The 12,799-nt window shown below is 39.6% G+C and overlaps 2 protein-coding genes across 2 annotated transcripts in view; both read left to right on the top strand.

The window, feature by feature from the left end:
• Nucleotides 1-2,944: 2,944 nt before the first annotated feature.
• LOC115008878 (transmembrane protein 263-like) lies at nucleotides 2,945-7,301 on the top strand. The gene is made up of 3 exons (XM_029432749.1): nucleotides 2,945-3,291; nucleotides 4,533-4,626; nucleotides 5,972-7,301. The coding sequence occupies exons 1-3, from the start codon at nucleotides 3,283-3,285 to the stop codon at nucleotides 6,256-6,258; spliced, it is 390 nt and encodes a 129-aa protein (XP_029288609.1). The 5' UTR covers nucleotides 2,945-3,282; the 3' UTR covers nucleotides 6,259-7,301.
• Nucleotides 7,302-9,611: 2,310 nt separating this feature from the next.
• Nucleotides 9,612-12,799, top strand: part of LOC115008334 (protein HGH1 homolog) — an 8,118-nt gene continuing 4,930 nt past the window's right edge. Inside the window, exons 1-3 of the mRNA XM_029431881.1 lie at nucleotides 9,612-9,777; nucleotides 10,840-10,962; nucleotides 12,491-12,629. Of these exons, the coding sequence (XP_029287741.1) occupies nucleotides 10,853-10,962; nucleotides 12,491-12,629 (249 nt within the window). The 5' untranslated portion in view covers nucleotides 9,612-9,777; nucleotides 10,840-10,852. The remainder of the gene's footprint in view (nucleotides 9,778-10,839; nucleotides 10,963-12,490; nucleotides 12,630-12,799) is intronic.

Here is a 12,799-nt window from a genome sequence, read left to right on the forward strand (position 1 = left end):
AGAATGTCATTATATCTTTATATAAGTGTTACATTCATGCATTTAATTTGTTAGAGTAACAAATACGATAATAACCAGCATACAATTGTGAGATTGTTCTCCCATGTGCATGTTTATGTTACTTTATTTTATTTAGTTTTGACTGTATATTTGTTTAATTGAAGATATAAGTATTACTGTTTATTTGTATCATTGTGTTGTTAACGGGTTTAAAATAAATTAAATAAAACGACCTTTACCAATGTTTGGGTGCGTTACCGCCACGCATTGATAAAACTGCTCATATGCAATATCCATTTTATATTTATTATTGTTATTACTACCTACTAGTTCACTGCTGCTCTTCTATTTAATAAGCTAGCCTACTTATTTTATTTTGTCTTTCATCTGCACTGTCCCTTTGCTGTTGTAACGCTGTACACTTCCCCGCTGTCGGACAAATAAAGGACTGATTCTTATTCTGATTTTGATACAATCTGAAACTGAATTTGTAGTGCAGTAATGATACGATGATATGAAATCTTTGCCTCTGAAATGATATATATATATATGTTTTATATTCTGGGTACAGTTGATGTCTTTATTGTATTCTATTTTATTCTATTCTTATGAGTGAATGAAAGTGTCTGCCAACATTAACATGCAGCACTTCACACTTGACTCTTATCTATACACTATCTTTATGCTTCGATCTGTATGCGACTCTATACAGGCCTGCACGTGTGTGTGTGTGTGTGTGTGCGTGCGTGTGTGTGTGTGTGTGTGTGTGTGTGTGTGTGTGTGTGTGTGTGTGTGTGTGTGTGTGTGCGCGTGTGTGTGTGTGCAGCACATGTCAGTCTCCCTTTAAATCTACATCATAGATCACACACATTCACAGTGCAGTCACACAGGCAGCATACCCCCCCCCCCCCCCCCCCCCCCCCCCCCCCCCCCCCCCCCCCCCCCCCCCCCCACACACACACTAAAACAACCGGTTGCAGCTTCAGGATCTGGAGCAGGAGCTTCAAGCATCAACCACCCACAAGCGACTTCCTGTCTTCACAATAAAAGCCCAAAAATGAATTAGCATGAGGTGATGAAACCCCCCCCCCCGGTACTCTCCCCTGTCTTGTTCACCATCTACACCTCTGACTTCCAGCACAACTCTGAGCTCTGCCACATGCAGAAATACTCAGATGACACTGTGATCGTCGGCTGTGTCAGGAATGGACAAGAGGGGGAGTACAGGAGCCTGGTGGAGGACTTTGTGAGGTGGTCCAAGTCGAACCATCTGCAGCTGAACACCTCCAAGACCAAGGAGATGGTGGTGGATTTCCGAGGGATCAGGCCACACCGGCAACCTGGGTCGACGTGGAGGTGGTCAGGTCCTACAAATATCTGGGCCTGCAGCTGGACATAAACATGGACACTCTTCATAAGAAAGGGCGGAGTCGTCTGTACTTCCTGAGAAGGCTGGGGTCCTTCAACATCTGCTAAAAACTGCTGTTGATGTTCTACCAGTCTGGTGTCCAGCGCTCTCTTCTATGCTGTGGTGTGTTACTTTCACTTGTCAATTTATTCAAATGAAAATAAAGTTTAAATTATAAATGAACAGATACAGTTTAAGTACAGACCTAACAGACAGTTTATATATCTCATTTATTATCATTTCATCCAAGTCACAAAGCTAAGAATCTATTTTTTAAGATAAATCTTTGACAATCTTTTAAAATTCAAGGTTGTTCACAGTAAAGTAAATGTAGCAGAATCCTCAATGAGTCTTATAACCATCTGGTTAAAAGAATCTCAGTACATTACACAATGGAAAAGATTTCAACATGTTTCCCAACTTGCCACTCTTTCATAATCCAATAAAAGATGGTAGCTGAACATGACCTTTCTACTCTCTTGATTTATACCAAATGTGATGTGAACCAAACTAAAGACTTACATGCGTCTATATTAATGTTACTTTCCATTATTTTCGTATAAAATAACACATTTATATTTTTCTTGTGTTGCACCAAACAATGTGGACAACAACACTGAAGTTTCACAACTACTTAAAGATCGAAAAACATACCAAAATATGAATTCCACATGAACAATCTGTGCTGTATTTAATAGTTGTTTTGATTCCACCTCATCTTTTCTGTCAGCTCACAAACAAAGATATATACAGATTTTACTTCATGCTATTTGTTTGCATACTATTACTTTTCTCTTGATTTCTCGTTCAGTACATTACCTCCACTTTGATACTCACCCGTGCTGGAATGTATGTACATTTACTTAAGTACTGTACATAAGTACACATTTGAGGTACTTTTACTTTTAAGGTGTGACTTTGGGCTCTGGGTAATTGTGACGGGCATTAATCTTTCCAACCAAACAATCAATTAATGTAGAAAATAATCAGCAGATTAATCAATAATGAAAATAATCATTAACTTTACAAAATAGTTTTAAAATGAGCTCAACCAACTATGACAGTAAAATCCTGCTTTTAGATTAATGCATGATTAATATAATCTCACAAAACAATATTTAATAGAATAACAGGCACAGGGGCTTTTAGTACTTTTACTTTTAATACCTTTCCCAAATTAGCTTCATTTATTTATATAGCACCTTAATACAAACATGCAGCCAAAAGAGCTTCAGATAAAAAAGACAAATAAATAAACACTATTCATTGCGATATTTCAAGACCAAAAATTACAACAATAAAATGTAAAAATAAATAAAGAATGTCAATAGAATAAAATAAACACAAGGGATAAAAAAAGAGTAAAACAAAACAATGCTGTAACATTACTCCAAATTAAAAGTCTTATACTTACATAATTTTACTAAAGTACGTTTTTAAAAGCAACACTGTGTTGTCTACTGCTTTTACTTACGCTGCAGTATTCCACCTCAATACTGTGAAGACTTTTAATTTGAAGGGGCTAAACGGAAGTCCAGTGCGTTGTCATGCGTAGCTTGATTTTGTGTGTAAGTGTGTGTGGTGTGTGTGTGTGTGTGTGTGTGTGTAGGCGCCACGTCGGCAGAACCAGCAGGCTGAAAGAGAGCTGCGTAGCACAGCCTGTAACTGTGTGTGAGGAGAAGTTAGAAAGCAGCAGATTTTAATGCGATAAACCCGTGAAGAAGAAGAGCAGCAGGTTTCTCTCTCACACACACTCACACACACTCACACACACATATTCATTTTGAGCTGGAGTTTGGTTCGGAGGCTGAAACAGAAGCTGCGCCTGTCTCAAGTTTCTCTGCCAGGTGTTTGTGGGAGAAGCACTGGGAACAATGGTGAAGGTAAGGACTAACCAGCATCCTTATTATCATTAACAAATATGTGGAAATGTGGTTCACACACACGCACGCGAGGGGTCTGACTGTTTTAGCAGCAGGCTACACGAGCGATGATGTGGACGTATAATGTGATAAGAGCTTATTGTATAAATTGTACCCCCCCCCCCCCCTTTAGGAAATGTGGCCTCTTCCTCTCTGGAAAGTGTAATTTTCAATCCAACTGTGTTAAAGTGAAGCTTCACAGCTTCCTGCAAATGTTAGTGAAACTCTGCGCCAGCTGTGCCAAATCATCATTTAAAAAACTTCCATTTTGTTTCACATTGGGTTTGGCTGCAGCAACATTTGTCACAGAACGTGCAGCTCTGCTTTTTAACCTTTTGGATCTTGGCCCATTTTTGTGGGTCACAAGAAGAAGAAGAAGAAGAAGAAATGGGGGGTGGGGTTTTAGATGATTCATATTATAGGAAATCGCATTTCTATTTGTTAAACATGGGAAGTGAAGTCTCTACGTGTCATTTACTCATCAAGGACTCATTGTTTAGTTGCACTTTCCCATCTGATAAGTGTGAGCTTTAATTTGAAGGGTCAAAAGTCAAAAAGGTTAAAACCACAGAGACACACACACACACACACACACACACACACACACACACACACACACACACTGAGACACTAGCAAAGTCAATCTCATGCTCATGTTCAGCCATGTGGCAGCCATTTCTTTTATCTTTTATTTTATCAAATTATATTTAATCTTACGAAACATGAGCAAAAAGCCAAATTATATCATTCCATCGTCCGTAGGGCTGCAACTAACAATTATTTTAATTATCAATTCATCTCCAGATTTTCATTAATTGATTAATCATTTGGTATAAAATGTCAGAAAACAGTGAGAATTGTTCTTCCCAGTCATCATTGCAGCTCTAATCATCAGTGGTTTAATAATAATTAATTAAAAATAATAATATTTAATAAAATAAAGTATAAATTTAGATACACACGCTTATAAATATATACACAAAACAACTTATAAATAAAACAATAAGGCTGAAATCTTCCGTATCCTCCTACAAACTGACTTTTGATTTTTGAATAAATTAATGATTTGATTAAAGTGCTACAAACACGTATTGGTTACACACTTAGGAATTCAGGTTCGATACCCGGGCATGTACTGTGAGTATGCGAGTGTACTGTAAGTTAGTGTACTCAGACGTTCAGGGTTTTCCTCTGCTTTCCAGAATGTGAACAGCGTTAACGTGGAGCCCCAGCCTGGGACCAGCGTGGCCCTGGACGACGCTGAACCCGCTGACAGCCAACCACCACCACCAGAGGGTAAGCGGCGAGCTCCCCAGGCTGAGACATCAGCAGGGAATATGGTGCAATCTGTTGCCTGCTGCTATTTCAGAAACTGTTAGTTTGTCAGGGGAGTAAGTGTGTTTGCGTAAGAGCGGCTGCAGCTCCAAACCTGCTATTTGTGTCCCGACTCTGAGACACTTTGTACCCGTTTGGTCCCCTGATGCTGCGCTCAGTAAACACCTCTGTTCAGAACTTAATACTCCTGGTAAAACATCTGCCACTGTCGAGGTCTAAAGTCAAGAAAACTCCTTCCTGCTAAGTTGAGGGCGTAGGTTTTAAGGCTATAAGATGTAAGTGGGTGATTTTTACATTTGACCAAAAGAAACCTGGAGCTGAGAACGTCAGATCTCTGAAAGGTCTCTGGGAAATGGCCACGATCCCAAAATGTGAACGTCTACAAAATGTATTGACGATAACGTTTGTTGATATTTATGGAGCACAAACAACAATTTATTATTGATGAACTTTCTTTACTCTTCAACTATCATCAGGTCACATATCTAATGTGTCCAATACTTTGGTTCACATGCATTCCCATCACGGCTGTACTTTGGTTTAGGCTAGCAAATGTTAGCATGCTAGCACGCTCCTGCAGGTTGATGATTGTCAGAGCTTTAGGTGTTTTGGTTGGATTCGACATTATTCCTCAAAGCTTTACGATGACTTCTCACCAGATGCGAGACTTCAGCAACGCACAAGGGCCACTCGTGTTCAATTTAGACCGACGGTATCACTGGCCTCAGATTAATCCGCTGCTGAAAATAGTCCCAATAAATTAATTTATTGCTTCATACATTTTATTTCCCAGCCCACAGTAGCTCTATTCGCCCACAGACACCAGAAAGTATTGATACGTCATTGATAGACCCCTGAACCCATTTAGCCTCTGGGGGCAATGTTTTCCGGGGTTCCGGTGGAGCCAGCGGATATTCGGACAAAGACTTTACAAGTAGCCAGTTTACACGCAGTTAAATCCTCATCAGATAATTGCCGATGGATTCAGGATCAACTGCAACCTCAGCAGTGCCGAAAACATCAGTTCCTCAAATGGCCACTTGAGGCTCCAAAAGGGGGTCAATCCCCAAAGACCACAATGTTAAAATAACTTTACAGCAGAAATGAATGTTTACAGCCTGGTTCAAAACGTTTTGGTCTCTACAGCTCATTTCCCAGTTCATGACAACTTTACGGGGATTAAACTTTATATAACTTTATTTAAATGAAGCCCACAGACATTAATATAATCTGTTTATAGAGATCACTGTAGATGTAGTCCGTTAGTTGCTTCAATTTTGATGCTTAATGTTTGGTTTCCTCTCAGATTCCGGTAAGGACCACGTGGTGCCGACCCCCGGCATGATGTGGCGTGTGACCGGCGGCCTCTTCAACGTCACCAAGGGAGTCGTGGGCGCCGCGGTGGGCGGGGTGGCTTGGGTGGGCGGCAAGAGCCTGGAGATCACCAAGGCAGCCGTGACCACGGTGCCCTCCTATGGGGTGGGGCTGGTGAAGGGCGGGGTGTCTGCCGTGGCCGGCGGCGTCTCCTCGGTAGGCTCGACGGTCGCCAACAAAGTCCCGTTCACAGCCAAGAGGAAAGACAAGGCCGAGTGATGAAGATGATGATGATGATGATGATGATGGACTTTCCCCGCCCTGAGCCAACAGAGAGAGACTGCCAGCTGATCTCTGTCTGCCAATCAAACTCCACAGTGCCTTCTGACGCCTTTCTCGGTCCTGAACATGCAGAGATCCAGACTTTGATGCAACACTACATTCAGCACCGACAAACCCCGTACTACGACGACAACATGGCGACTTAGAATTACCAGGAAAATCACTGAAGGCGCTTCATACAAAGCTCCTCATCGCAGACATTGTATGTCTGGAAGTAAACATCTGGCTCCAGGCAGATCACGTGGACTTCAGCACGTGGTGGACGCGTTCATGAATATTTGTATTTGTTTACAATCTGAGGCTGTCCTCTTTCTTCTCTTCACTCTTCTCCAAACTACACATATTTTGTGATGTGTGTCTGAATTAAGATGCTGATTTATTTTGTCTTTTTCTTTTTTTTGCAAAGGTATTGAAGTACTATTGAAATGTGTGTTGATAAAAATAAAAAGGTTTCAGCGCTTTGAAGCGAGGAATGAGCAGCATTCTTCAGTCTGCAGGCTGACCTCCTTTAATCCTTGGGATGAGCCCGGGGCGGTGTTTCACTCTGCAGCCTCGGATCTGCATGTAGCAACACTTCATGAAATGCATGTCCGCAGACTGTAGACACAATCGAGGACATCAACACTGGGCTCAGGTTGTTTCCACAGATATTTTATTGTTGAAATGTTTGTTTTCTGTATGTGTATGTTGACTTTATAGAAACATTCTGCAGCATTTGATTCATTAATGTTTATTTGAGAGAGTTCTCGTCGTTGTCTGAACTTCTCAGTCAGTGAAAGTTGAACTGGACCTTTAATCAGAAGGTGAACACTGCTGTGGGGTGCGGGCAACATTCGTGAACGTTTATATGCAATATCAGCATTTCAATGCAACGTGTGGAGTGAATGGGAGCTGTTGCTGGTGGGACTACACGATGTGAATGTCTTGTATGTGTTTGTTTTCCCAATATATCAATAAAGTAGTTTGGACGTTTAAAGCTGCTCTGAAGTTGTTGGGTTTTTTTACAAAAAAAAACAAAAGTAATGTTTATCCCTGAGGTCTAACAAATGTGTTCTGTGTATTTTATTTCTCATAAAACTAGAGCTGCAAAGTTTAATTGACTATATTCCAACTATTAAATTAGTCGGCAAATATTCAGATTATTGATGGACCGGTTGGAGTAAATTAAGGGGAAAAAAAGTTTAAATTCTCTGATTCCAGCTTCTTAAAGGAGAACTGTTTCTTTACTCCTGACTCCATGACAGTAAACTGAGTCTCTGAAGACAAGACGGATGATGATGTCATCTTGGGCGTTGGGAAACACTGATCCTCGTTTCTCAAAATGTTCTGACGTTTTATAGACCAAACAACAAATTAATTAATCAAGACAATAATCAACAGATTAATGGATTGATAATAATCTGTAGTTGCCGACCTACAAATACTGTTTGCAAAGCCAAAAACGTTTAATACCCCGGCGTTAAAGTACATTTTGAGATGTTATCCAGCTGTGGGTGTTTAACCAAAGAGCACCTTTTATGATGTTTGGAAGATATTATATTCATAAGATAATGTCAGGAACCAAACCAAGTTCCCTACACTTTATAAATGAATTGAATCATCTTACTTAATGTTAAAAACAATTAAGTAATTGTAATTTATTAAATGATTCTAGTGTAATCCATGTAAACAAACAAGCATTATAAAATGTAAGAATGTAATTATATTTGTTGTCATTGTTTTCTCATGCATCTGTTTGTACTGTATATTAGCATGTGTACAATTTACAAAATAAATACATTTAAAAAACACAACCTGAGAGTGCTGCCTGCAGTTACAGACCTGTCTCTCTTCTTCCTTTTCTTTCCAGAGCACTTGAGTCTTTAATCAACTCTCGTCTTACCTTCACCAGAACAACCTTGATCTGCAACAATCTGGTTTCAAGGCGGGCCACTCAACTGAGACTGCCCTCCTCGCTGTCACTGAGGAACTTCACTCCACTCGAGCAGCCTCCCTCTCTATTGGTGTCATCCTTCTGAACCTTTACTACCAGATCCTCCTTTACATCCTCCAAGAACTATGAGTCTCAGGCTCTGTTCTCTCCCTGCTCAAATCCTACTTAAAGGACCGCACATACAGGGTCACTTGGAGAGGGTCTCTGTCGGACCCTCACCACTGGGGTTCCTCAGGGCTCCATCCTGGGTCCCCTCCTCTTTTCTCTGTACACAAATTCACTTGGCTCTGTCATTCACCCTCATGGCTTCTCATACCACAGCTACGCAGATAACACTCAACTGATTCTGTCTTTCCCAGATCTGAAACCCAGGTTGGCTTGTCTGGCTGACATCTCTCAGTGGATGGCCACACACCGCTTGAAACTCAACCTCGACAAGACCAAACTGCTCTTTCTTCCGGGGAACGGCTCTCCCATCCAAGAATTTACCATCAACATCGGCACCTTGGTTGTTTCCAGACTTGGACTGCAAGGAATCTGGGTGTGACACTCGACAACCAACTGTCCTTCAGTGCCAGCATCGCTGCAACAGCAATGCAGACACACTCTGTACGACATCAGGAGGATACTGACCCAGAAGGCAACGCAGGTTCTTGTCCAGGCTCTTGTCATCTCCTGCCTTGACTACGGCAACTCCCTGCTGGATGTGCCATCGATCTCTACAGCTCATCCAGAATGCAGCAGCCCGACTGGTCTTTAACCTCCTCTGCTCCCTCCACTGATTACCAGTAGCTAAGCGAATCTGCTTCAAGACTCTGGTGCTGGCCTACCGTGCTGTGAATGGATCAGCCCCTTCCTACATCCAGGCCACGGTCAAACCATACAGCCCAGCTCGTTCACTTTGCTCTGCATCGGCCAATGAGCTCGCTGCTCCCGCATTGCGAGTGGGACCCAGATTCCCCTCAAATAAAACCCGGCTGTTTGCTATCCTGGCTCCAAATGATGGAACGAGCTCCCCATTGATGTCAGGTCGGCAGACAGTCTTCACACCTTCTGTCGCAGACTGATACCTGATTCAACTGCACCTTGGCAAATGAAGGAATAATAATAATAATTCTGTTCTTACATTAGTTGGCTTATTTGAAGATATTGTTCTGACTTAAATTATTTCACCTATTTGAAGCTGATGTACCTGCAAGATTCTTGCTGTTCGGAGTTGTATCCTCATGAGTGTTTGCACTTATCGTAAGTCGCTTTGGACAAAAGCGTCAGCTAAATGAACTGTCATGTAATGAGTTACATGTAGTTACCTGTAACTAACACTAGAGGGCAGCAGCGCCGACTCAGTGCTGTTTAAACTGCTGGAAAGGAAGAACAAGAAGAAGACAACCCGGAAACAAGGAGGCATATTTCTGTGGGCTCCACATGCATCCACATAGTACTCATGTGTAATGTTAATAGAGAATTATAACAGAGGGAAAACAGCGATATGAACAGTGGATAAGTCTTATAGCTCGTTAAAGGTAAGATGCTTTTATACCACGTGTTTCTTTTTGGAAAAACAGAAACCGAAATGTCATTCAGCTTTCAACACGTTTCAAACTTTGACTTCATGTCTGGAAAAGTAAAATATGTTTTAATAAGTTAATTTAACTTCAGCAGCTGTGGGTAACATTGTGTGTATCCAACATGGCAACAATTGAACCTCTATGCTAAAGTAAACAGCCGGGTTGTAGCCTTGATAATAACATTATTAATAATATATTTAATTTATATAACGCTTTTCTAGGTACACAAACACGCTTAATAAATAAACATGATAAACATAAATTATTATTTTTACAATGTCTTCATTTTATTAACGTTATTAGTCATGTGTTTATGTTGTAACAGCAGATAAACCTTGCTGTTTTATGACAGTAGTCAGCTGAATTACACACATGCTGTGTAATAACAATAATAACAAACGATTTTTTAAATTATTGGTTTGTCTACCATTTTTATTTTGTCTTGTTAAGCACTTTGTGACATTATTATTATTATTATTATCATTATCATTATCATTTACTATTATAAATTCTCATTAAATGATTAAGGACCTTAATGTCACCTGTTCTGTAAAATGCATTCATCAGCTGTTTTTGATTAATATTACATTTGCTGTAACCTTCGTTTAGATAAGATATATTTATTTATTTACTTGAAACTGTCATGTTCATTTTGCACTAAAGTTCTTAATTAAATGAGAAATACTTTTCATTGGTCAGATATTTAATTCACAAATAAGATTTACCTTGTGGATATTTCAGAAAAACTTCATTTGTTGAATGAACAGAAAACATGCTATATCGTGATATATATTGTTATCAAGACATGAAATGACCTATATCGTTTGTGATAGAAAATGTTGGTCATATCGCCCAGACCTAGAAGTATTTTTACATGGTTGTATTGGTACCAGAAGTAAAGGACCTGTTGAGTTCAGGTTCACTGGTTTCAGATCAGTCGTGGAGGCTCGTAGTATATATATAATATAATATAATATATTGTACTGTTGTCTCAGCTGATCTGTTGCTGTTTATCAGACACTGTTAGAAGATGCTGAGTGATTCTGAGGTTGCAGAGCTGCCCACCTTCCTCACCCCCGACACACGTCCTGATGTCAAAGGTCACACCACAGGCTACATCCTGGGACTGTCCGGAAACAGGTAAGAGGCTGATGATGATGATGATGATGATGATGATGATTATCCCAATAATAATGCAGCTTTTCTTTTTCCTGCTTTTCTTTTCTTTTGGAAAAGCATTCATTGAACATTCATAATTTTACAGAGTATTGCAAGTAGATTCACAAAGCATTGTGACGTAACGTGTGATGAGTACCATTTTACAGCCTGGCTTTCTTATACAAAATTAGCTTTAATTATTTACAATTGAACATGGGAAGCTTTGACCTTTTTATATATAAAACGTGCGTGCAGTTGGATGGGGTACAAATATATAAATCACATTATATTCTCACTCATTTATTCTAGCAAGTCAGATAAAGTCTGACCTTTTATTTGGTTTAATGATCCAATTGTTCGAAATCTGTAGAAACTCTCCAGTGGGGGATTTTAGCCTTTCTATTCGTAGTAGCCTTTTTGAATCAATTAGCTTTTCATTATAATGTTGTGTCAGCTCGCTGCTCCAATAACAACGCTAAACTATTCCTGAAGCAGAGCAGACTCTGATGCAGCTGAACGCTTCTGTTAACAGGAGAGATGCTCAACAGTGTGTTAGGATGTTATTACTGAACTATGAGCACATTACAGATGTGTGATTTCATATCACAGATGTGTGATTTCATATCACAGATGTGTGATTTCACATTAGAGATGTATGATTTCACATTACAGATGTATGATTTCACATCACAGATGTACAATATATCACAGATGTGTGATTTCATATCACAGATGTGTGATTTCATATCACAGATGTGTGATTTCATATCACAGATGTATGATTTCATATCACAGATGAGTGATTTCATATCACAGATGAGTGATTTCACATTAGAGCTGTATGATTTCACATCACAGATGTATGATTTCATATCACAGATGAGTGATTTCACATTACAGATGTATGATTTCATATCACAGGTGAGTGATTTCATATCACAGGTGAGTGATTTCACAGCACAGATGTATGATTTCACATCACAGATGTGTGATTTCATATCACAGATGAGTGATTTCACATTAGAGATGTATGATTTCACATCACAGATGTGTGATTTCACATCACAGATGAGTGATTTCACATCACAGATGAGTGATTTCACATCACAGATGTATGATTTCACATCACAGATGAGTGATTTCACATCACAGATGTATGATTTCACATCACAGATGAGTGATTTCACATCACAGATGAGTGATTTCACATCACAGATGTATGATTTCACATCACAGATGTGTGATTTCATATCACAGATTAGTGATTTCACATTAGAGATGACCATCAAAGGCACTAACATGCAAGTTTTAGTAAAATGTGAGACTTGTCATGTAAGGATCCAACTTATTATTGGTCAGGTGTATTAATCAAAATGCATCACTTATAATGTGTAATATTAAAAGAAAAGTAAAATATAAATAATATTAAATAAACAAGCTTTTATGTCTGTGATTTCTGTCCAGTAGATTTTCAGTAACTCATTCTTGTTGTTTGTGTGTTTGTTTTCAGGGATGGCTGCCGCTTCCTCCGCTCTAAACCGGACATAATTGCTGCCCTGTTTGCTCTGACGACCGACCCCTCTATTGCTATCGTGAAGGACTGTTACCACATCCTCATCAACCTGTCGGCTGACGAGACTCTGCACCAGGTGATCGGTCTTGACTGATGAGTCAGGTCTAAATTAACTCATTATTGATTAATTTTTCATAAGTAACTCAACTGTTTGAGAAATAAAACAAAAGAAAAGGAAATCGTTCATCCCGCAGAGATGTTGTGGATTCGGTTTTGATTTGAAAGAATATAAGATATTCTTTATTA

The sequence above is a fragment of the Cottoperca gobio genome, chromosome 5 (genome assembly GCF_900634415.1).
Source record: "Cottoperca gobio chromosome 5, fCotGob3.1, whole genome shotgun sequence".
Classification (NCBI taxonomy): Eukaryota; Metazoa; Chordata; class Actinopteri; order Perciformes; family Bovichtidae; genus Cottoperca; species Cottoperca gobio.

What these genes read in the sequence shown, in the direction of transcription:
- LOC115008878 (XM_029432749.1), top strand. An exon ending in CCAACCACCACCACCAGAGG is followed by an intron (nt 4,627 to 5,971) that starts GTAAGCGGCGAG and finishes GTTTCCTCTCAG; the next exon opens with ATTCCGGTAAGGACCACGTG.